This window comes from Malaya genurostris, chromosome 2 (genome assembly GCF_030247185.1).
Source record: "Malaya genurostris strain Urasoe2022 chromosome 2, Malgen_1.1, whole genome shotgun sequence".
Lineage (NCBI taxonomy): Eukaryota > Metazoa > Arthropoda > Insecta > Diptera > Culicidae > Malaya > Malaya genurostris.
The window spans coordinates 281,965,187-281,992,095 of NC_080571.1; the positions used below are offsets into that span (position 1 = coordinate 281,965,187).

Below are 26,909 nucleotides of genomic sequence, written 5' to 3' on the forward strand. Positions count from 1 at the left end.
TATAAAAGGATTATGCCGGGAGGTGTCGCTTCGAATTAGATTGTGTTGACAGTGATACAGCGGTGTCGCGTGTCCCTGATGGATTAAGCTTGTTCGAGCAGTAGGTGCCACTGAAACGTTCTTAACTATTCAGTGCAGTGCGTGTTTGTACAGATAGTGAGAGGTTTAACTACAGATGCTGTCATCTGAATAGAGTTATTTTAAATCTAATTCCGAGTGAAGCGAAAGCTGACTCAATTGTTTCGTTCGAATTTTTATTGTGCCATTCGGTCCTGCCGACGACCACAAATGAATCGTTCAACGTCAATATCGGGTCCAGATTGTGTCATGAAACCACGTCCATAACTTATCCGGTGTAATAAAACACCATGGCTCTGTTGCGATTGACAGCCACTCCCGCAAGAAAACATACGAATGCTACCGAGTGGTAGGAACTTCGCTTTCCGCTTTTCTATTTCCGCAAATCCAACACGAAAACAAAACATCCGGCTGTAAAGTGCGGCCGGCTGCTGGGGTCACAATAAAGAAAAAAACCGGAACAGACACATCTGATTACATCTTGACGCGGTTATTGCTTGTTGCTACCGGCCGGCCCCGGGTGGGCTCCCAAACGCCCCGGTGTGGGGTTTCGGCTAGATAACGCTTGTCAGCGAAAAACAAACACCCATCATTATTACTGCTTTCATTTTTTTAGCTGCTTCGAGCATAGCAAAATGATTTACTGTTTGCTGTGAAGCACGATTTGTAGCCTCCGGTCGTAGGGAAACAAAATGACTCACGCTTTCTAGAATTTTAATCGCTTTGTTGTTAAGCATCATCTCCGTGGGAAAATTATCCTCTGGAAGGATGGTGCCGGATATCGAATTGGGTGACGAAAGGACAACCAAAGTAAACTCGAAGTAATTATGATGCTGCTGCTGCTGCTGCTACTCAACCAACACCAGTTTCGTGCGGTAAAAGGATGGGACAGTTACAGGTCCCGGAATGTTTGCTGAGTGCTTTGTCAACGTGACACGATGAATGATAAATTGGTTTTGATCTGTATGAGACCCTCGTTCAAGATTAATTTGGATCTTTGGGTAACACTTGGAATGTGTCAGTTATTTAAATGATATTTCGAACCCTCCGGTCGATAGCAGTCGATGTTTGGTGCTCGTCATTCAATGCTGAAATCGTCTCATTCGTGCATAAAATTTTTATAAAGTTGGCGTAGTGAAACTTAGCAAAAGTTTTACTCTTTCCCTTTCGAAGTTATAAGGAAACTGGAAAACCCGAAGCAAAGATAATCCACACGCCACTCAAGAATTACCAATCGTCCCGATAAATGTACTGTTTCGTTCGGGTCTATGGGCTGGTGGAATCATCGGTCTTTAATTATTCAAAAATGAGAAAAAACGATGCGTTACAGTGAATGGAAATGGGTACAGAACCATGATAAATGAAATTTTGTTGTCAAATCTTCAAAATATGAATATGATTTCAACAGGATGGTGCCACCTGTCATACTGCGGCCGAAACAATCGACTTAATGAATAAATATTTTAACGACAACATTATTTCAAGAAATGGACCGGTGAATTGACCTCCCCGTTCGTGTGATTTTTAGATCAATAGCATCCAATTCCGGCCACAAAAAATTATTAATCATTTCTCGATAGCCGTAACTATTGCTTCACCCTAATTTTCGAAAAATTAAGGTCCTGTGACCTCGCCGGACCCAGATGCGTCAATTTTTTTTCGGAGGGGGTTTCATAATGTCATGATTAATTTTCATAAGTATGGATTCATTTAATAATTGCATTAAATATGACGGATTTCTGCGCTAAACCGTATTCGCAGTTGGCAGCACTCAACCAGATTTGAGTGAAACATTTTTGGACACGTAGTCTTTGTCCCAAAATCTTAGAAAAACGACCTCATGTCGAAGAAAAAAAGCACTGTTTCACCAAGATAATACTCGGTGTTCACGGGTCGATGGCAACGATGGTTAAATTCAACGAATTACACTTCCTCATCCACCGTATAGTCCAGATCTGGATCACAGTGATGTGTCTCGCTGATCTGTAAAAAAATGTTCGCCGGAAAGAAAATCAACTCAAATGAAGAAGCAATTGATAAAAATGCGAAACGTATTTTGAGGGAAATGACAAATCTTTCTACAAGCGCGGCTAAACTTTTTTAATCAGTTATTTTTTAAAATGGAATATAACATATCCTAGTGATCTTGATATACTACATTTGAATTTAAGTTAGTGAAAATCTATTCAATCATATGTGAGAAAATGAAGTGAGCTCCATTTTATCATATTTGATTATTATTGCCGGTACTTCCGGAACCAAAAGCTGAATATCGGCATAGTGACACTCGGTTCATTCAATCATGTACTAATATGACCTACACATTTTTTTACGATTCTCTATGACGATTTGAATTTTGGAAAAAATGTTCCGGTAGTCGGGCTTGGATAAAATTCAGCAAATCATTTATGGGACTATCAATGGTTTATTTGGTTACAGAGTCTCATGGTCAAACTAGAGAAAATTATTAGCCAATATGAAGGTGTAGCTTATGAACAAAATATTCCTGAAATTGACATTTTTATACTGAGCACCCTATCTCTATTGTTGGTGCATATCACCTTGTAATTCCGGAACCGAAAGTTGAATAAATATGGAATTCCATGAGACCTTTAATCTGAATGTAAGTTTGTGAAACTTGGTTCAACCATCTTCGAGGAAATTAAGTGACATTAATTTCACAGTTTTGGTGCATATCATCCTGTAGTTTCGGAACCAGAATTCGGATCTGAATAATATTCAGGAACTTTGTATGGGACCATAAGACCTTTCATTTGAATCTAAGTTAGTGAAAATCGGTTGAACCATCGTCAAGAAAAGTGTGTGACACACACACACACACACACACACACATACATTTGCTCAGCTCGTCGAGCTGAGTGGAATGGTACGAGGTCTGTTCAAAAAGTTCCCGGAATTTTTTAATTTCGCGCGTCTGGAAAGTCCGGTGGTCAAAATTTTTTTTTATTGTGTTGGTACATATGTCCCTAATGTATGGTGAAATTTTCAGCTGTATTCATTGTTTACATTCTGTCTTGTAGCGGCTGGTGTAGACGTGCTTTTTTGAGCTCGGCGATTTTTGTTAGTTTAAACAATGGAAGAATTGAAGAATTTGTATTAAATTTTGCGTGAAAAATGAAATAAAGTGTAACCAAGTGTGCGAAATGTTACAGAGAGCCTACGGTGAGTCTGCTATGAAAAAAACAAGTGTTTACAAGTGGTATAAGCGTTTCCAAGATGGCCGCGAAGACGTTGAAGACGACGAACGCTCCGGTCGACCCAGCACGTCAATAATCGATGAAAATGTGGGAAAAGTGGAAAAAATGATTATGGATGATCGCCGAATCACTATTAGAGAAGTTGCTGATGAAGTTGGCATATCAGTTGGCTCATGCCATCATATTTTTTCAAATGTTTTGGGCATGAAACGAGTGGCAGCAAAATTCGTTCCAAAACTGCTGAATTTTGATCAAAAAAACAAACTTATTACCATCGCTCAGAAGCTGTTAAACGACGTCAACGACGATCCAAATTTACTTGAAAGGGTCATAACTGGTGATGAAACATGGGTGTACGGTTATGATGTCGAAACAAAAGCACAATCGTCCACGTGGAAGCACCCAACGTCACCAAGACAAAAATCGCCGAGCTCAAAAAAACACGTCTACACCAGCCGCTACAAGACAGAATGTAAACAATGAATACAGCTAAAAATTTCACCATACATTAGGGACATATGTACCAACACAATAAAAAAAATTTTGACCACCGGACTCTCCAGACGCGCGCAATTAAAAGATTCCGGGAACTTTTTGAACAGACCTCGTATATGACATTCGGCCCTCCGGGCCTTGGTTCAAAAGTCGGTTTTTGCAGTGATTGTATAGCCTTTCTATAAGACAAAAGCAAAAATATTTAAACTATCTCTATTTAAATTACTCTATATTCTTTAGGGATCAGGGTCATTTCGCCAAATTCTTCATTAGTCTTTATATCGTGATTAGAATTGATAAAAAAACCTATTTTAATCCACTTAGTGGTGTAATGATGCCTTTTTCTTATTACCCATTATATCATAAATATAACCGTGAAATTCGCAAAAACAACTGTCTATTGAATAGAAATAGGAAAATTTGTTCGGACTTAATCTCACAAACTCTACAAATCCTGTTTAACCTGTAGTTACGGAACCGAAAGTAGTATCCACAACAAATTAAAGAATAAGTTTGTGAAAATCGATTTGGCCATCTCCAAGAAAAGTGAGTGAGATCCTTTTTGCAGTTTTTAATCACCATTTCCAATTCATCCCAAACCGGATTCAGATAAACGGAATAGCCGAAGTTGGTTCGTTAACTACCAACAAATATGACCTACAAATTGGAACAATTTTGAACGTAGTTAAACCTATACTTACTATCTCATGCTTTATTTCGATTTAACCAATTAAACGAAATCTAACAAACGAAACAAACCTGTGTTTCTGTTACTTCTGCATATGTAAGTCAAGCTAAACAGCATGAATCAATAGCATAAAACATAAAGTAGGATTATTAGTATTATTATTATTATTATTATTATTACTATTATTATTATTATTACTATTATTATTATTATTATTATTATTATTATTATTATTATTATTATTATTATTATTATTATTATTATTATTATTATTATTATTATTATTATTATTATTAATGACATCACTACACAACGTGTACGAAATAGAACAAAGCACGCCTTGTTCGTTTTGTGTTTTCTTCTTCTTTCGGTGTTGTACATATTGTCACTCTATATGGCGATTTGAAAACTTTGACACTCATCGCCCTGCAACTGCGGAACCGGAAGTCGGATCCGAATGAAATTTCACAGTAGGTTTAAAGACAGTATGAACTTTAATTCAAATCAAGATTTGTGAAAATCGGTTCAAACATCGCAGAGAAATCGAAGTGAATTTAGTTTTAGGAGTTTTCTTCTCCACTCTCGGTGCTATCGAAGAAGGAAAAGAGGGGACCAGTAGTGCCGAATTAAGTTTTCATGCTTACAAACTAATAAGCTCTGCAAACTAGAAGAATTTATCAGATAGTTTTATGGGATTTGTACCTGTTTTTAACCATCGTTCGTGGAAAAATACTAATAAAATTGGTAATTTACCACTTATCACGCTTTAGTTCCGGAACCGGAAGTCGAATCCATATAAAATGTTCTACCAATTTTTAGGATATTATAAGACCTTTTATTTGAATCTTAGTTTGCGAAAATCGGTTGAGTTGTTCCAGAGATAATTGAGTGTAAACTTTTTCTCAAATTTTCACATATTACCATATAATTCCGGAACCGGAAGTCACATTCAAATGACATTCAATAGCAAGCTATGGGACCATAATCTAATTTGAATCTTAGTTTGTGAAAATCGGTTCAGCCATCTCTGAAAAAAGTGAGGGCATTTTTTTTTCACTTTTTTGGTACATATCATCCTATAGCTCCGGAACCGGAAGTCGGATCGGAAAGAAATTCAATAGCAGGCTATGGGACTACGAGACCTTTCATTTGAATCTTTGTTTGTGAAAATCGGTTTAGTCATCTCTGAGAAAAGTGAGTTCATATTTTTGTTACACACACACAGAGAGAGAGTGAGAGAGAGAGAGAGACAAAGTTCTCTCAGTTCCCTCCGGGCCTCGGTTGAAAAGTCGATTTTCACAGTGATTGCATAGCCGTTCCATATGAGAAAGGCAAAAACAAATAAAAAATGATTATGTTTACTCCCGTTTTATTGACCTACTATCGTACTTCTGAAATGATACAGAGATATAAATAATTTTTGTAGGTTTATTCAATATTCTCAGAACGGAATTCCCAATAAAAACTTGTTGACTTTATTAGTGTACCTATCAAGCAATTGTTTGCGGTATATTCCGGTAATTGAGTGTAGATGAAAGATTATCTAACGTGACTTCGCCACAATGTTTTGTTCATATGCTATCCGACTTTGAGTAGCCCGGGCAAACGAGGTGGTTACAGGTTTGTATGCAAGAGGCCGCCGCTTCCGACTTCCATCTTGGATTCGGTTATGTGGTTGCGCCACGTCAATTATCTAAATCATCTAAAAACAAATAGATATTTTTGATGAATAACCAAAATTTGCAGTTTTCTAATAAATTATGTTATGTATTCAAAATCACCACTTCGGTGAAATAACCATTTCGGCGAAATAACCTTTTAGCGAAATGGCTTTCGGCGAAATGATCCGCTCCCATTCTACAGAATTTATATATAACTTTAGAATCTTCAAGAGTCACGATTCGCCTTCCGTTCATCAGTGCTTGATTAAGTTCAATCAAATTGAATCGCCATCTCATTCTAACAGTTCAATTTAAACAGCTAAGTAGAAGCCAAGCTCACACAACTTCTGTGACACTTTAAGGAGGATCAGGGTCATTTCGCTGAAAACCGTTTCGCCGAAAGTCATTTCGACGAAAGGGTTATTTCGCCGAATCCTGAAATCATCTTGAAATCGTAATTAGAATTAATTTAAATTAAAGACAAACGAAAGATGATAGCGTTAACGCCCGTTTTGTTGACCTAACATTGTACTTCTTGAATAATGATTGATTGTTGTACTCTTGAATAAAGATTGATTCATGAACCTCAGAAAGTAGTTCCCAAGAATACTTGTTGACTATTAGCTAGTAAGCACCAAAGCAATTGCATAGGGGTATCTACCAGGCAAATGTGGGCAAATCCGTTTATTAAGTGAAAATGAAAAAATATCTAATGCGGCTACGCCACATAGTTTGGGTTCATGTGCTGTCCGACCTCGCTACCGCTCGTTCGGACCTAACTAAAGCAAAGAAACCTAGCTTTGAGTAGACCGGGTAAACGAGGCGGTTACAGGCAGTTATACAGGAGACATAACATGCAGGAGATATGACCCTTACGGCGAAATTACCCTTTCGGCAAAATGACCCTTTCGGCGAAATGACCCTTTCGACGAAATGACCTTTTCGACGAAATGACCCTTTCGGTGAAACGATTTTCGGCGAAATGACCTATTCGGCGAAATGGCATTCGGCAAAACGGCTTTCGGTGAAATGGCTTTCGGCGATATGACCCGCTCCCCTTTAAGGATATTGCACTAGGTTTCGGCCGATACTTCAGACTCACTCAGATTTGAATGACACTTTTGGGACATGTAGACTTTGTCCCTGAATCGCACATTAATTTTTGTATTTACAAAATTTATCTGGATTGTCTATTGAAAATGGCTGAACTTTATCAACATAGTAGTGACCGAATAATGACAAAGTCTGGAAAAAAAATATACGTGGGTCGTTATTTACGTATTTAACCTAAAAACGAAAATAATATTATATTTGGTCTGAAATGGTTTTATTGTTTTTCAAAGTATTCCCCAATATGATCAATACATTTTTGCGTAAGCATAACATTTTTTCCACTCGTCATAAGGTACTTCCAAAACTAGAGTTTTGAACGCTTCAACAGCTTCTTCAGCTTCTTTTGTTTCACGACTAAATGTTTATGCAAAATAACATATGTACATTTCACGCATAATCCATTGTCAGATTTTTCACAGAATCGATGTTTTCTCTCAAAACAGCTAATTTGGGACGACATTCTTTGAATTCATCAGCAAGCGAACAACCACGGTTAAATTCGTTATACCAGTTTTTTACTGTCGCATAGGATGGTGCTAAAAGTCAAACTATGTTAAGTTGATTGAAACACTCTTATCTTGATAATCCACAAGTAAAATCGTAATAAATCATTGAACGAAAATGTTCACGATTCAATTCCAATTTCTTGCTGAGGTAAAATTTTCAACTCAAATAGCGCTCAAATGACAAAATGTTCTGAAGATGGTAATGGATTAAAATGTCAAACTCTATGAAGGAAACGTCTAATCCACCGGGTAACACTTAGTGTTGCCAAGGCTAAATACATAAGTAACAACCTACGTACTAGTGATTTTTATAAAATCAGTCAAATTTTCTAATAAAAATATTGGAAATATTGGATAGGGACCTATCGAGTTTGAATTTGATTTTCAAAACAAAACACCATTTTATATTTTGATCAAATTTTGTTATAAGATAGGCGAATTCAGGAGCGTGAGATCATTTTTGGGTAGTTCCATGAATGGAAAGGAATAATCAAGCAGTTTTGTCGTTCCTTTACACGCTGTAATAAATCAATTTATTTTTTACAACACAAACTTGATCCAACAGCTCGACCAATTTCTTTATTGTGGACCGACAAAGATGTATCACGACGACCCCAAAATTGTTGTAGTCTTAAGAACGATCTCTGTTAAATTTTTACCCTTTTTAAAGTTAATTTCAAGTTAAAGCTACCGTTCCATTATTATTATTTGACGTAGTTTCTAATTCTCAATTTTCAAATATTTCCAGCTTCAGAAACGACATCTGGCGGAATAACGATCTATTCAAAATAACACCTCTTATTGGAAAAGCCCAAAAACCATAAACATTTGATTGACCTGTAACTGCAAAATATGTGGCTTAGAATCGGTTTCTATTATTGATAAACCTCCAAGATTGTTATCATTCCGGTGGTTGAAGCCTTTGCCGAAGAAAGGGTTTCATGTTTCTTCCATATTCTCGACTCGACCCGTTGTAACACGCCCAGCCACTCCACTGCCACTACAGTCCATCCAAAGATCCATACACTCGACCCTTGGCCTTGAACAAACGGCAATCCGGAGCAAACAAGTGAGCAGTTCGCTTCATTAATCTTAGTAAGCTTCGTGATAGACGAGCAGACTACGATTTGGCAGTAAATTTTATTACCACTGGCACCACTGTCTGGGGCTCACCGTCTGCAAGTTCACCGGCTTCTGTTACCTCTAAGCATATGTAGCTCTAGTAGAACGCTATTGTACATAAAGTGCGGACTCACCCCTCGCTTTTTCACACGCGGCTCGTCAGCAGAACCCAGAACCACTTGGCTTTTATTTTGATTTGCTGATTCCACACAAAAAAAAATCCTCACACCCACCCATTCGATGACGGTGAAACTCGCCGCCCCACGAAGGGTTGTTTTGGGTGAGCACATGTGAGTCAGACTTTTATAAATAGGTACTTTTGCTGCTGCTCCTGGTTTTTTTTTTGGTAACTTCAACTGCTATCAACGGTAACTGCAGATGAAGCAGCTGTTTGACGGATGATATTAGATCCTTATGTGTAGTATCAGAACGCTTTTTATGAACCCGATCCGTTCCGCCTAGTCCCGGGACGACGAACAGAATGTTCACTTTTGCTTTCGTCTGGTGTCAGACAGAAATCAGATTTCACCGACGAAGGAGCTTTATCGATCGAACTGATGGGCATCGGAATGAGCTCAAGTAATGCTGAGTGAAATTCTTCTACGACCAAGTAATACTTATCGTTTCGATTTCGTCTATTACGATTCCATTTGTACATTTGTTTCTAAATTAGAATTATTTACAAACCGAATTCTTGTGTTGATGTTGTTCTAAAAACAAATGTCGTTTTCATTTCACATCCGTGAAACCGACATTCGAACGGCTTCGATTCGAAACAAAACGAAGATTACTTCTCATCAAGTTTGTTCCCATCAGGGCCGGGGACTAATTATGTTTTTTTTCGTACTCCCACTGCCTACTGCGATGAAATGACCACCGCCAACAGCAGGCGGGGCACTCAAGCGATGTGGGCTAATCTAGGCTGTAACTGGGTCAATCCAATTATCGTTTAGTAGCCGAATCAGCATTAGGGCTCATAAATTAATATTATAATCACTTGCACTGTGGAGAAATGATGATTGAGAATATTGCCTACCACCCACGAGCTGCTTCCGGATGGAAGTGCATTTACTAAGCTGTTGACGTAAGCAACGCAAACATCACTAATTGTTTTCTTTTCTTCTTTCCCTTTCAGTGACCTCAGCAGCAACAACATTTCTAGTTTACCAAATAAGTCGTTCGACACGCTGCCAAAACTAGAAGAATTGTAAGTAGTCACCGGTCCTTGTACGATTCTATGTCTCACTAGGTTTAGATTAGCTAAATTTCCGGCAAACAAGTAACCGATTTCCTTCCTCCCTCCGTGGTGGTTTCGATCAAATAAATCACTTCGAGCTGTAGAGTACAATACGACGAGCTAAAGCCGCGGCATCGTGAATCGTGAAGCGAAAATATTTCCGCAATTAAAACTTTCCTGCTTTCACGGGCTGGTAAAGTGAAATTGTTTTGTTGGAAGCTGTGCGAGCGTTGCGTCAGCCCACTCAGTCACTAGCGTCCGTCGAATCATCGGGAAGCACCGTGTTGGGGTGACGGTGACAATCAAGAGGAGAAAGTTTTCCTCCCGCTGAGGTGATCTCGCTCAGCTTCTAATGATTCACAAACGAATACATACACGCTTTAGGCGGACGAGAGGAACGAGCTAACTGTTGCATGTTGTGTTGTTCATTATGGGTTTCTTCGGAACAGGAGCTTAGATGCGATTGGTCGGTGGGTGGTAAATACTATGCAGATTACAGTTTGTTGCGGTATGTCATTTGATGTGTTGTCGAAGTTTATCGAGCAGTGGGATGCAATTTCAGTAGAAATGGAGAAAAAATCCATGTTTATAGATATTTATTTTTATAAACAAGCAACTAACAACAACAAAAGTAAATGGAAAAGTTTTTAATTGGATACATACAAATAAACTTATATTATTTAATCTGAAATGGATTTTTCTCCATCGTGAACTCATCATTTGGGTCACTGGATCAACAAAGCGAATGGATTGCCTTTCAAAAGTTGTGCTGGATCATACCTGGATGTCAATATATGATTCGACTTAAATGAATACCCGAAACAGTTCAGCTTGAATTTGAGTTCTAAAGACTGTCCCATAAAGTATGGACGCACTTTGATTTCGCTGTAAATAATTCACAAGTGTTAGATACTCAAATTTTATTCGATATACTGATAATATTAGACTACAACAACAGAATATTATTCTCAACATTCTTGCGCACGTTCCTCATTAATTTCCGTACAGACTTCTTGGCGACAAATTTTGACACTTTTTTCTAATCTTTTCGGAACTGTTGAATGGTTTCGTCTGCCGAGACATGTTTCCTAAGATGTGCCTTCGTTAATGCTCAAAATTCCTCAATTGGTCGAAGTTGTGGGCAATTTGGTGGACTCATGTCTTTTGGGACGAAAGTGACATTTTTGGTAGTATACCATTCTACCGTTGATTTCGAGTAGTGGCAAGAAGCAAGATCTGGCCAGAAAACAACAGGATCCTTGTGGCTTCGAATTATGGGTAGAAGTCGTTTTTGTAAACATTCCTTGATGTATATTTCGCTGTTCATTGAAGCAGTGGTGATGAAGGGTTTCGAAATCTTAGCGCAGCTACAAATTGCTTATCAGACCATAGCTTTCTTCCCAATCAGGAATCAGGAATCAGAACAAATTGGCTCAAATGGCGCGTTCCCCTTGATATTTGGAGATTTGTGCCTTGCCATCAATTTGTTTTTAGCATCATTTTACCGATATATAAGAAGGAAGGATTGAAAGGACATGGTAAGGGTTGGACTAGGAGGATGGGAAAAATGGGACGACACAAAAACACATAAAAGCAGAAGTAAATTCTGCACCCCTAAGGGATGCCGAACAATCTGCTGGGGATCACATTTAGTGGAAGCAGAAGTAAATTCTGAACCTCTACGAGGTCCCGAACAATCTGCTGTTAATGAAACCTCCAACCCCCGAGAGGATTTAGAGATCTTACAAAAGCGACACAATTCTGCACTCCCGGAAGAATGCAGAACGATTCGCAGTATGTACGAGCAGAAGTAAATTCGGTACTCCCTAAAGGATGCCAAAGAATCTGCTAAACCCTATTTAAGGTAAATACAGAAAGGATTTATTCACTCCAGGAAGAACGATGAACCCTTCTTACTATAGCTCCTTACCACATTGGGTGAGAAACGAGAGAATATCCTTCATTTTTAGCTCCGCATACACAGACTCAACCATGTATGGAGAACCAAAAACCCGGATACGTAGTTGCGTCAATGCGGGACAGTTACATATCAGATGATATGAAGTACCATAATCGCATTCACACAAATCACACGAATAATACTCAGCACGTTGAATAGTAGCCATGTGATAATTGAGTTTGCAATGTCCAGTCAGAGCTCTGACCAGAATACTGCAATGATGCTTGGAGAAATGCAGTAGACACTTTGACATTTTCAGATTTAAATCTGGTAGAAATGCTTTTGTCTGAGCGCAAGTTTGCAAGCTGCGCCAGTAGCTGGCATGTTTGGATGCAGCCCAAGAACGAATCTTGTGCTTTATCCAACTAGTTGAAAGTGGTAAAGCTGGTTCAGGACCAACGAAATCATTCGTTGCACCAGCTCTAGCCAACTCATCAGCCCATTCATTTCCAGTAATACCAGAATGGCCGGGTACCCATAAGAAGTAAACAGCATTTGAAATGCTGAGGTCTTCAATTTGAGTTCGACATGCGATCACTAGATTCGACCGTGAGTCATTCGAACTGAGTGGTTTTAAGGCTGCCTGACTGTCGGAACAAAAATAAATTCGTTCACCACACATCCTCTGCTGAAGTGCCGATTGTACTCCACACAGAATTGCGTAGATTTCTGCTTGGAACACAGTACAGTATCTACCAAGTGAATGAAACTACTCCAGCCTCATTTCACGACAGTAGGCACCAGCACCAGCACGACCATTCAACAGAGAACCGTCCGTATAACAAACTATATATTCATCAAGTTGTCGTTCCAAACAACCAGACAACCATATCTCACGAAGAGGATAGCTCACATTGAATGTTTTGAAAGGAAAACTGCATGTGAGAGTTAGGTCACTAGGAGCGAGTAAATACTCATCCCACGTAACAATTTGAGACCACAAGCGAGTGTGGCTGGTAGCATAATCTAATGGGTTACTGTTCCAAAGCCCTGTAACCCTAAGACGGTATGCACAAGATAATGCTTTTTGTTTTAGGAACACATGAAGTGGTTTAATACACAGTAGCGCCTCTAGAGCAGCAGTAGTAGTTGTCGTGAATGCTCCTGTTATCGCCATTAGGACCATCCTTTGGAGATGATTTAGCTTTGACTAAACTGTCGCGACTTCTCCTTTCTGCCACCATACAAGACATCCATATGCTAAAATTGGTCTAACAATAGTTGTGTAGATCCAATGAATGTGTCTGGGTTTGAGTCCCCATGATTTTCCAAAAGCTCGTCTGCATTGGCCGAAAGCCATGCAAGCTTTTTTAATCCTGAAATCAATGTGAGCAGACCAATTCAGTTTTAAGTCAAGAATAACCCTGACGTATTTAACTTGATCGACCACAGTGTCCTCTTAACCAAAGAATTGCAACGGACAAGCTCCTGTGATTATCCTACGATGAGTGAAAAGCACCATTGATGTTTTGCCCGGATTTACAGACAATCCAACCTGACAACACCATTGTTCAACTGATCGCAGGGCTTGCTGCATTAAATCAAAGAGAGTGGTAATGCTTATACCGGTCATCAATATATGATAATCGTCGGCAAAACCATAAGTCGGAAATCCAAGGTTATTAAGTTTCCTTAACAAACCATCAGCGACTAGGTTCCATAAAAGTGGGGATAGTACACCACCTTGAGGACACCCACAGACACTCAGCTTTCTAATCTCTGCTTGCCGAAGCGAAGAACAAAGAAGTCGATTGCTAAGCATTGCGTGTATCCAATTTGTGATACTTGAAGGTATGCCATGACCACGGGCTGCTTCCAGAATTGAATTGAAAGACACGTTATCAAAGGCACCTTCAATATCTAGCAAAACTTCCAAGCAAGATTGCTTTTGTGAGAAAGCTTTTTCAATGTTGTACACAACATCATGTAACAGGGTTGTAGTGGACTTTCCACGCTGGTAAGCATGTTGCATTCCATGTAGCGGATGCACGCCCAAACTAACATTCCTGATATAGTGATCTACTATGCGTTCCACTGTTTTAAGAAGAAATGAGCTTAGACTGATAGGCCTGAAACTCTTCGCTTCCTCATAAGTGTCGCGACCGCCTTTGGGAATAAATTTGACATTTATTTCCTGCCAGGCTCTTGGAATATATCCTGTCGCAAGACTAAAAGTAAGTATTTTCTTCAAAACATGTTTGAAATGTTTATTCGTCAAACAACACCGTACGAACAGTCAGATTTTTTTAACATCTACAACTGGACCAATTTTAAACAGATTTCCGATGTCATTACACCTACTGCTTTACAATATATCTAGTTAGTGGTAGACTTTGCTTTTCGCACAGCATAGACACTATCATTTCAACAGAGCCCTTTACACAACCAGAATTAATATATAATAGATTTGCTCTCTGCGAGCTAACGGCATGGAGAAAGTTTCTGCGCTCATAAGCGAGTAGGACTTTTCTTATTTTATGCGCCGTTCGTGTTGCACAAGAGGTAATCATCGGGACACATCTTCTGCGAATTGTGTGCGATCATTACTAATTCAGAAATCAATCAATAAATCTCTGTATTATTCCGGTGAACAAAAATCATCTTCCTTGGTTTCATAAAAGCTTCTCTGAAATGATAGATTATCTATGACAAATCTAAGCCTAGACTAACATTAATTACGATTTCTCAACCAGGATTTATACAATGAACAACGGTTTACAAATTTCAAGTTCTATCATCTGGAGATTTCTTTCGTAAATCTAGTTGAACTCGATTAGTCACTAATTAACAAATCGCTAAAGACTGTCCCAGAAAGTATGGACGCACCCAAAAACCGCTACCATTTCGCAATGGTTCAGAATCTGACAATTTGTATGGCTGCGTTCTTTTATTTACACTCTTCTTTAACCACTTGTGCAGTTGTTTATTCGTTTTCATTAGTTTGTTTCGAAATGCGTGGACTTTCAGCAGAACAACGTCGAAACGTTGTGTACAAATGGTGCACAGAACGCGGACTGTCGCTGAGAAAGATAGCAAAAATGGAAGGAGCAAGTGAAAAAGCCGTGCGAAATGCAATCAGGAAGTTCGGTGAGGATAAACCGAAAACGGGTCGAAAAAAAAGCTCCTGCTAACAGTTGGATAAACGTATACTGAAGGTGTTCGAGCAAAAGAAGGAGGTTTCAGTTCGGGATGTGGCCAAAAAAGTGGGCACTTCGAAGTCAAATGTTCTTCGTGCTAAAGAAGGTTTGAATCTTCGAACCTATAAGAAACAGAAACAAACAAAACGTAGTCCAAAACAAGAAGCAACGATCAGGCCGAGGTTTCGAAAGCTGTACAATACGATTCTTGCTGGAAATTTGAACTGCATTATCATGGACGACGAAACCTACGTGAAACTCGATTACAAATCCTTGCCGGGACCACAATAGTATACGGTGCGAGAAGGGCAAGTGTTAAACCAGTCCGAGACATCGATTGAAGTCGAAAAATTTGGAAAGAGAGCTATGGTCTGGCAAGCAATTTGTAGCTGCGGTAAGATTTCGAAACCCTTCATCACCACTGCTTCAATGAACAGCGAAATATACATCAAGGAATGTTTACAAAAACGACTTCTACCCATGATTCGAAGCCACAAGGATCCTGTTGTCTTCTGGCCAGATCTTGCTTCTTGCCACTACTCGAAATCAACGGTAGAATGGTATACTACCAAAAATGTCACCTTCGTCCCAAAAGACATGAATCCACCAAATTGCTCACAACTGCGACCAATTGAGGAATTTTGGGCATTAACGAAGGCACATCTTAAGAAACATGTCTCGGCAGCCGAAACCATTCAACAGTTTGTTTTAATCCACCTAGTGGTGTAATGATGCCTTTCTCATATTACTCATTACATCATAAATATAACCGTAAAATTCGCAAAAACAACTGTTTATTGAATAAAAATAGGATAATTTGTTCGGATCTAATCTCACAAACTCTACAAATCCTGTTTACCCTGTAGCTCCGGAACCGAAAGTTTAATCCACAACAAATTAAGGAATTCCGTATGAAACTGTAAGACTTTTCTTTTGAACCTATAAGTTTGTGAAAATCGATTTGGCCATCTCCAAGAAAAGTAAGTGAGATCCTTTTTGCAGTTTTTGATCACACTTTTCCAATTCTTCGAAAACCGGATTCAAATAAACGGAATACCCGAAGTTGGTTCGTTAACTACCAGCAAATATAACCTACAAATTAGAACGGTTTTGAACGTAGTTAAACCTATTCTTACTATCTTATGCTTTATTTCGATTAAACCAATTGAACGAAATCTAACAAACGAAACAAACCTGCGTTTCTGTTACTTCTGCATATGTAAGTCAAGCAAAACATCATGAATCAGCAGCCGTAGCAGTTATTATTATTATTATTATTATTATTATTATTATTATTATAATTATTATTGTTATTATTATTATTATTATTATTATTATTATTATTATTATTATTATTATTATTATTATTATTATTATTATAATTATTATTATTATTATTATTATTATTATTATTATTATTATTATTATTATTATTATTATTATTGACATCACTACACAACGTGTACAAAATAGAACAAAGCGCACCTTGTTCATTTTGTGTTTTCTTCTTCTTTCGGTGTTGTACATATTGTCACTCTATATGGTGATTTGAAAACTTTGACACTCATCGTCCTGTAACTGCGGAACCGGAAGTCGGATCCGGATGAAATTTCACAGTAGGTTTAAAGACAGTATGAACTTTAATTCAAATCAAGATTTGTGAAAATCGGTTCAAGCATCGCAGAGAAATTGAAGTGAATTTAGTTTTAGGAGTTTTTCTTCTCCACTTTCGGTGCTCTCGGAAAAGGAAAAAAGAGGACCAGTAGTGCCGAATTAAGTTTTCATGCCCACAAACTAACAAGCTCTGCAAACTAGAAGAATTTATCAGACAGTTTTATGGGATTTGTACCTGTTTTTAACCATCGTTCGTGGAAAAATACTAATAAAATTGGTAATTTTCCACTTATCACGCTTTATTTTCGGAACCAGAAGTCGCATCCAGATAAAATGTTCCATAAATTTTTAGGATATTATAAGACCTTTCATTTGAATCTTAGTTTGCGAAAATCGGTTGAGCTGTTTCAGAGATAATTTAGTTTAAACTTTTCTTCAAATTTTCACATATTACCATATAACTCCGGAACCGGAAGTCACATTCAAATGAAATTCAATAGCAAGCTATGGGACCATAATACCATTTATTTGAATCTTAGTTTGTGAAAATCGGTTCAGCCATCTCTGAAAAAAATGAGTGCATATTTTTTTCACTTTTTTGGTACATATCATCCTATATCTCCGGAACCGGAAGTCGGATCGGAATGAAATTCAATAGCAGGCTATGGGACTATGAGACCTTTCATTTGAATCTTTGTTTGTGAAAATTGGTTTAGCCATCTCTGAGAAAAGTGAGAGCATATTTTTGTTACACACACACACACACACACGGACACACAGACATTTGCTCAGTTCGTCGAGCTGAGTCGAATGGTATATGACATTCGGCCCTCCGGGCCTCGGATAAAAAGTCGATTTTCACAGTGATTGCATAGCCTTTCTATATGAGAAAGGCAAAAAGTGTCAAAACTTGTCGCCAAGAAGTCTGTACGGAATTTAATGAGGAACGTTCGCAAGAAGGTGCGCCAGCTAATCTACAATGGCTAAGTAGCAAATGTTGAGAATAATATTCTGTTGTTGTAGTCTAATATTATCAGTAAATCGAATAAAATTTGAATATCTAACACTTGTGAATTATTTACAGCGAAATCAAAGTGAGTCCATATTTCCTGGGACAGTCTTTAGAATGAGTTAATAAAACTCAAACTGTGAACAAATGGTAACCTTAACCACTTCAAGGTATTCAACCCTACGATACTTAAAGTGAAAGGTTTTCCAGAAGATCATAAACCTGGTAATGAACTGAGGGAAATTATTTCGTCAGTTGGAGCTCATTTCCCAAATTCACGAAACTGTATTGGGTTCGCACTTAGCAACGGAGGTGTGGGCAAACCCGATGGAAGAATCAGATTCGAAACTGACTTGAATTTGAGTTCAATGACTATGAAACTAGGTTCGGAACAAACAGTTTGACAGCAGTTAGTGTTTTATAAACTGTCGTGAAGTTGAAAAAAAACCCAAACAATACACCATTACAATGTTTTCTCTCCTTCTTTCCAGAATCCTTTCCAACAATAGGATAGAACAGATCGAAGCCGAAGCTTTTTTCGGTTTGTCCGGTTTGAAAAAACTCGTGCTCCAAAACTGTGGCCTCGCACACATCCCGTCAGATGCCCTGCGACGAGTTCGTACTATTTCGTCCCTGTAAGTTTTTTTTTGTTCACTGGTCCACAGAGCGTAGATGGTAGTAATTCGGACATTACCCTGTTTTTTTTCGTTCTACTTCCCAACAGACAGCTGGACAGCAACCTGATAACCGGGACGGAAAATGTAACCTTTCGTGGGTTTAACTATCTGAAGAGTTTGAGACTGGAAGGCAATCTGCTGCAACGGATCCCGACGGAGGCGTTGATCGGATTGAGATCACTAGAAGCTTTGTGAGTAACCTTTATTAACAGTGGTAATGCCACATACCGCTCACACCGAAACACGACCTTTCATGAATTATGCAATCGTCATCGAAACATTCGGTGTTCAATTCAATTTGTTCAAATGAAGCCAAACAGCAGAGCGTTGTTTTTGTGTTCGCTATTCCGTAAACATCAAGGACAAATTGTTTCTTGACTATACTTTCGTGCGATGTTTTCCAAATCGGATAAATGTGGAACACAGGAGTGTCACGTAATTTGTGCTTCCATAATGGACAGCTCTGTGTTGGATTTGGCACCGTGCCCACCGTGAGAAGTGGAGGAATTTTATTTTGGTAAACAGGGAACGAAAACGTGACAGTATCGGGACAGTATAAATGATGGCATACAAATAGCAAGAAGAAAAATATTCTATCTCTTCGGCACCATTTCTATTTTCGAACAGGACGATCATAATTCGTTTCCTTTGAGTTATGATGGCATCATCGACTTAATTCGAAGCTTTCCAATGTTTATCAAATAGGTCAAAAGCGTGGGTTTGACTAATGTTTTGTTCTTATTTGTGTTTCGTCTCTTTTTTTCCACAGAAATCTAGGAAATAATTTAATAAGTATTATTAAGGAAGGAGATTTTCCACTTTTGGAGAATTTACACATTTTGTAAGTATGTTTTTCATTCCACATAGTCCCCTTCCTGCTGTACAACCGAATAATCCTTGATTGTAAATTAATCCGAAAGCGGTTTGCCTCCGATACTAATCAACATTCTATTTGTGCAATTCATTTCCAGATTAGTCAAGAGGAATCAAATAAGTGAAATAACTTCCGGTGCTTTAACCAATTTAACTCGTTTAAAAGTTTTGTGAGTATCGTTTTCCTATTCTGCATGGCACTGATTCCGCATCCTAGTGAAGAAGTTTAGTTTGTTGTATTTCCGATCTAGAATCAACTGCTCCACTGCTGTGCAGGGCGACCTCAGCTCGAATGCAAATCCTTTCATCCACTCGATAAATGTGCCATGGAAGTGATACACAAAGCTTACTGCACCGTACGAATGGGGACGGGTGCTCCGTGGGTGTGTGTGTGGGAGTAAATCCCCAACGTATTCCGCCCCCAGAGGTTGTGTGCAGTTGCTTTTAGAAAGTTAATACGATTATAACTTCCCCGACCTTCGCCGGGAACTTCACGGTTAGGATGAAGTTTTTTCTCGCCTCTCACCAACAACAATGAAATGTGTATTTTGATATTATTCTCCTTTTTTTTCTCTCTCTCTCTCCGACCGTCTTCCGACAGAGAATTAGATGATAATGTGCTAAGTTCAGTGCCTGTTGGCTTGGAAAACCTCGGGATGCTACAAGAACTGTAAGTATGAACTTTCCGGAACAAATCGATGAGGAAGCAAACTATGTATTGGGTGAATCGTTTAATAAATACTGCAATATGATGCGCTTTAATGCTGAAGCATAGGCGGTGAAATGCTGTGACATCTGGGACGGTTTAAGATTTTCACACAGTTCCCTTCGGTTCGTATGCAAACATCGTACATAGGATCAGTTGTGTTTTTTTTCTTCGACGCCAATTTGCGTGACGAAACCAGATCATGACGTGATGCGAATTTGATAATCGCGAAAATTTTACATCGAGCTAAAATCCTATCGAATAGATAACATTGCCGGAGACTGGGGTTCAATATGCGATATTTATCTGATATTCATTCGATTTTTGCGTAAAACAGTTAGGGTAAGGGCTCCCTATTTCATCTCATTTGTAAGGACGTTACCTTAAAAACCTGATTCAGTCACCAAAATAACTACGATTTTTTATTATTTCTGCTTAATTCGCCTTGCTCCACATTGGGAATTGATTCACATTCCTTGGAAATTAAAATAATAATTAAAATATCAGCTAAAAACACTTCTGATATGTTCACTACTGTGCTCCTAATTTCATCTCAAAGGTTTTACATTCATCGTATCGTTGGACCTTTATTCATCCCATAAATTAGCAATGGCGACAGCAATCAAAACCAAAATATTGCACTATTACACTCTCAGGTTCAAAATGTCAAAATTTTCGTTAAAAAGGGCCTAATGCCACCTATGACACAACACACGATATTAAAAAAAAACAGTTTGGAATCATTTCGACGTTTAAAATTTTTTGGATCGTTTTTATTACCTTTCGTTTCAAATTTAAAATTTTACTCTGCAGTTAATTTGGAGAACTTAAAAAAAAAGAAAAATAGAATTGTTACTATTTAGGCATTAGCCCTTCTTAAAACAAAATGCAGAGTCAGAGATGCCTTTCATACAGATTTATCTGTATTGTATAGATTTTTGCGTTCACGTTCGTTAAATCAGATTACAGATTTTCTAAATTTAATACAAATCTGTAAAGGTTCATAAAAAGTGAGAAGTAAAACGTTAGACTTTTCTCTCTGAGTATCTATTAGTATTCAATTGCAGTACTTCTTTAAAAATTTAATAATCAACGGACAAATCACATGTTAAAATAGAAATCTTTTGTGAAAATGTTTGATGATGAACACTGATAAACATTTATATTTAACCAATTTGAATTTGATTCATTTTATTAGTGAAAACAGATAGAGCAGATAAATATTTTCTATGAAAATATCTGGCATCTCTGTGCACAGCCGATGAAACACACACATTTAACAGTGTTATGGTGACGTATAGCGGAAAGAAACCAGTGCTTCTAGGTTTGCCACAATGGCTATTTGATTAGTATATAACACGCTCTATTTGGTAATATTAGAATCCGAAACAGTTTTATTTATATATAAATATCAATGATATAATTAAACTAATGTGTGTGTGTGTGTGTGTGTGTGTGTGTGTGTGTGTGTTTGTGTGTGTGTGTGTGTGTGTGTGTGTGATTCAAACGAAAGGTCTCGTTGTCCCATACGAAATTCCTGAATTTTATCCGGATCCGACTTCCGGTGCAGGAGTTATAGGCAGTGGTGGTAAATTGCGAACCGAACGCCGATGCTTCTGCAAATTTACTCAAAAATGTTCACCGAGCGTAAGCATGCGATAGGTTCGAAAACTATTCCCTCGGTTAATGCGAAGGTGTTCTGTGCTCGGTGTTTGGCGAAGCAATCTGATTCGAACCATTCGGTTGGCGGACCATCGGCGAGGGCCGAGTAAACTGCGTTCGATACGATGGTTTGTTGATTTCAATTCTCGCATCCTGGTTTTGAAATTATCAATGCACACGTGATCAGCACAAAAAAAATTGTTTTGTTCGATTGATAAATCGAGCAATAGCAATTCGAATGGTATTATTTTGGACATTATCAGTGTGCGTAGGGTGGCTCGATATGAAAAATAGTAAGTTTTGGATCTTTTGCTAATTTTATGGTTTTGGTTATAGAATCTATAACAATAAGAATTGAATATTTTGGAAAATTTCAGCAATCGTAGAGTGGCTCAAAATGAAAAGGGATTTTTTTACTCTTGCAAATTCGATGTTTAATAAACTGGTGAGTCAATAACAAAGAAAATTAAGTAATTTCAGGTATTTTCAACGAGCGTATTTAAATTTGATGTTCTATTGATTGTTGAATCAATAGAAGTTCTACTTGGATAATTTTAGACATTTTCAGAGAACGTAGAGTGACGAAATTTGAAAATTCGGATTTTTTTACTCATTCGATGATTTATTAAATAGTAAAAAATCTTTGGAAATTATCTGCCACCGTAGGGTTTTTCTATTTGAAAAATTGTAAAATTTTTGACTAATACCAATTCGATCGTTTGTTGATTGTTGGATCAATAGCAGTTCGAATTGAATAATTTTGGGCATTTTCGGTGAGTGTAGGATGGCGCAATATGAAAACTTGTAAGTGTTTTGACTTTTGCTGATAAAATGTTTCATTTCATAGTGAATTAATATCAATTACAAATTGCTCATTTTTGAGAATGCCATAGGATGGTTCTATCTGTATAATGGTAAAGTTTTTGACTAATGTCAATTCGATGCTCTATTGATTGATGAATTAATAGCAGTTCAAATAAGATGATTTTCATGATGATGATAAGAACATTTTCAGCGATCATAGGGGGGTTTAATATAAAAATTTGAAAATATTTTGATTTTTGGTATTTTAATGTTCAATAGATGAGCGAATCAGTAGCAGGTAGAATTGAATGATTTTGGACGTTTCTAGCGAGCGAGCGACGTTTGTTAATTTTGGATATTCTTAGCGAGCGCTGGATGGCTTAATATAGAAATTGTAATTTTTAAACTATTTACAATTTCATGCCAACGGTAAAGAGGGAACCGCTTGCTGTTCGGCGGAGCAATATGTACCAAACCATTCAGTTGGCAGACCATCAGCGAAGGTCAATTGAGCTCAATTCGATGCGTAGTTTCATTATTTATGGTTCGATGAAATGCCTACCTACAGCATCAAAACTAAATTCTATTTAAGTAGATGAGCAAAGTAATAACGCGTTAAAAATTACAATCAAAATCACAGGCACTTCGACGATTTGCATTTTAAATCCGATGGTTCACCACCACTACTATTTATATATTATTCAATACAGCATCCGATTTGGAAAAATGGTTCACAATTTCTCATATAAAGCTGCCTTACCACCGAATAAAATGATTAAAATTCTAATATTCCAATTGCTATCTATTAAACATTGAATTAGCAAAAGGTAAAGTATTCCAAAATTTTTATATTAAGCCATTCCACGCCCACAAGATATGTATAAAATTATTCTATTCGAATATAATTCATTCATCAATTAATAAAGCATCGGATCTGCAAATTCAAATACTAACGTTTTTCAAATAGAACCACACTACGCTCGCTTTAAATTGGAAATCCTATTGGAACTGCTATTGATTCATCAATTAATAGGACATTGAATCGACATTAGTCAAAAATTTTAAAATTTTCCAAATAGCACCACCCTACGCTCGATAAAAATGTAAAAAATTATTTCCAGAATCAACAGACCATCGAATTAGTCTAAGATACAATTTTTGTCGATTTTTCAAATAGAACCACCCTACGGTCACTGAAAATGTCCAAAATTGTTAAATTTTAATTGCTTTTGAATCAATATTTAATAAAACATCAAATTAGTAAAAATCAAAAAAATTCACAAATTTTCATATTGCGCCACCCCCGCTCGCTGAAAATGTGAAAAATTATCCAATTCGAACTGCTATTTATTCACTAATCAATAGAGCATCGAAATGAGATTAGTCAAAAAAATTTCTATTTTCCATATACAGGCACCCTACGCTCGTTGTAAATGCCCAAAATTACTCAATTTTAATTGCTCTTGACTCACCAATTTATTCAATATCGAATTTGCAAATGTTAAAACATTTTCAATTTATCATATTGAGCCACCCTACGCTCGCTGGAAATGTACAAAATTACCATACTCTGCTAAGCTACCCAAAAACTGAAACGTCCAGCCGCAGCTGACCAAGTTCGGTTCATCCGAAGCAACAGCCTATAGTACTCGAATCGGATGTTCATGAACATACTAGTAACGATAGGCTCACAAACTGAAGCATCGGTTCTTTCACCATCAGCATCGCTTCTTGGTTCGACGATGCTTGCTCGAACGATGGTATCGGCAAATTCATACTCGCGATGGTGGTTCACTTTTTGGTTCGGAACGAACACGTTTTGCGTGTTCGGAATCGATGCTTTACCACCACTGGTTATAGGGTGAAGTGTGTTCAATATTGTACACCGTCTTTTAAACCGGCGGAACAAAAACCGTAAAAAATGGTATAAACTGGACTCTAAACCGTTATTCCCAATCTTAGGGTCAATTGAAAGGTCTTATGGTCCTACCAAAAATTACTGCATATTTTTGGATGCGACAAACATTTAAATCGTAATTTAGAGTGCGTACTAGTAGAATTTGTACGTTATGTTAGTTGGTGGCCGTACGAACCGACTTTGATTATACCGGTTCTCAGGTTCCGGTGCCGGAAGTGCATATAATAGTGAACCCACTCCGTTTTCTTAAGGATGGCCTACGCAATCAAAGCACTGTTTTATTCTTTATGTTGTACTATTTAATGCACAAACAATCTCTTGATTTCTTTCAAAAATCGAAGAAAAAAAATTTGAATAGAATACCACAATATTATACATGAGAAAGGCATTATTACACCACTAGGTGGATTAAAACCGGTTTTTAATTCAACGTTATGAGAAAACTTGGCAACTTGCGATACGAAATGAGATGAAAACAAAGCGCAATCAAGTGAATTAAGTGCAAATTTTCATCCCATATTTTTCAATGCTTTCATTGCTTATCAAGTAATTTCAGAAGTCTTTAATCGTTGAATAAACAAGCGGAAAGTTAACATTACTAACTATAAAGTCATCCAACATTTAATAGTGGTGTTATTATGTGAAATAGTGATCATGTTTTGAGACGAATCGATTAGTAAATATTCAGAAACATGATGAATTGTAAAACTTCAGACGAAAGTGGTTCCTAAATCAAAAAGTGTGTTTATTTTAAATGAAAAAAAGCAATCGTTGAAGGTTTTTAAACTATTTATTTCAATTGGAAAGTGTGGCAAAACCTAGAATAAATGTTTTAAAACTTTTCACAGTTTTGTTCAGGTACGTTTAAAGATATGACTAATGTTCAAAGTTATTAGGTGAAGGAATGAGATGGAAATTGGAGCTGAGATGAAATAGGGAGCCCTTACCCTATTTTTTTAAATTCATGTTGACTAAATCATGGATGGCAACATATTCATATATTTGAGAAATGAACTTCTCATAAACTTGAAACTTTTTCTGAGATTTTTCCATACGTTGTCAAAATTTATGTCAATTACGGTTTGCTGAATTATTGAAAGTCAGAAATGTAGAAATTTGCATGTTAGTTTTATGTTTGTCTAGCCTGGTCAAAGCTCTTCTGAATTTCTATTCGACAGAAAGATAATTGTTTCCAGTTTTGCACACGTCATTTGTTTGATCAACTCACATCGAACTATCGAATTTCGATATTTTTTTCCAATATATATATATATATATATATATATATATATATATATATATATATATATATATATATATATATATATATATATATATATATATATATATATATATATATATATATATATATATATATATATATATATATATATATATATATATATATATATATATATATATATATATATATATATATATATATATATATATATATATATATATATATATATATATATATATATATATATATATATATATATATATATATATATATATATATATATATATATATATATATATATATATATATATATATATATATATATATATATATATATATATATATATATAGCAAATCATCTATTTTATTTCAACCATCTGAACAACTGTGATTAACTTGTCAAAATAAATTTTCGAGAATTATGGATGCCTTTGGAAAGAGCCATTTAGTTTGTTGTTATGAGTAATGCTGTGAATGGTGCTGTTCACGACAAACCAGAAGTCCCTGATTAAGGTCGTCCTCCGTTTTCCTCGAATGCGAAGAAACATTCGAATTTCGATGAAAATGTTTCTCATGCAAGGCGAATGGCTTTGAAAACAAATCCACAAATGTTCCACTTTGAGAAGTGCATTGAAAATGATGTTTTATATTATTTGGACTCTAAACGGGGTTTGAACCATTAAAAACTGAAAAATCACAATAGCGGGAGTAGAGTACGTGAAGTTTCCGAAATCAAAAATTATGTTTTGATTTCAGATGTATTTAAAATACATAATACAGCTAGATTTGGTTTGGGTTTCAGGAAGTGTTTTGACTTACAACAAATCTATTTTCGCCTGTAATTTTTGTGTATCTCATTTCTCGAAAGGACAATGTATGGAACATTTTTAGAAATAATTTAATGCTATTATTTTGCTGAAGGAAGTATGTTGATACGTTAAGGCGTTTAGGAGTTATGTAATGGTTTTGAGTGAAGGTATTTTTAAAACTAATTTAAGTAAGTTAAAAAACTAACACCCTCCCAATTTTCTCTTAAATTTTTACTTATATTATGACCTTTCAGGAACCGAATAGGATACATTTTTATCAATCTGGCATCTAATGAATATTGATATTTGAAGCTTAACTAGTTTTTGATGAAAAAATAACCATAACTTTTTACTGGTAGCTCATATGAAAAAGCTTGGT

At 36.8% G+C, this 26,909-nt stretch overlaps 1 protein-coding gene across 1 annotated transcript in view; it reads left to right on the forward strand.

The window, feature by feature from the left end:
- LOC131430309 (follicle-stimulating hormone receptor) overlaps window positions 1-26,909 on the forward strand; it is a 406,919-nt gene that overhangs the window by 354,546 nt on the left and 25,464 nt on the right. Inside the window, exons 4-9 of the mRNA XM_058595180.1 lie at window positions 10,017-10,088; window positions 18,330-18,473; window positions 18,563-18,706; window positions 19,285-19,356; window positions 19,487-19,558; window positions 19,990-20,058. Coding sequence (XP_058451163.1) covers window positions 10,017-10,088; window positions 18,330-18,473; window positions 18,563-18,706; window positions 19,285-19,356; window positions 19,487-19,558; window positions 19,990-20,058 — 573 coding nt within the window. The remainder of the gene's footprint in view (window positions 1-10,016; window positions 10,089-18,329; window positions 18,474-18,562; window positions 18,707-19,284; window positions 19,357-19,486; window positions 19,559-19,989; window positions 20,059-26,909) is intronic.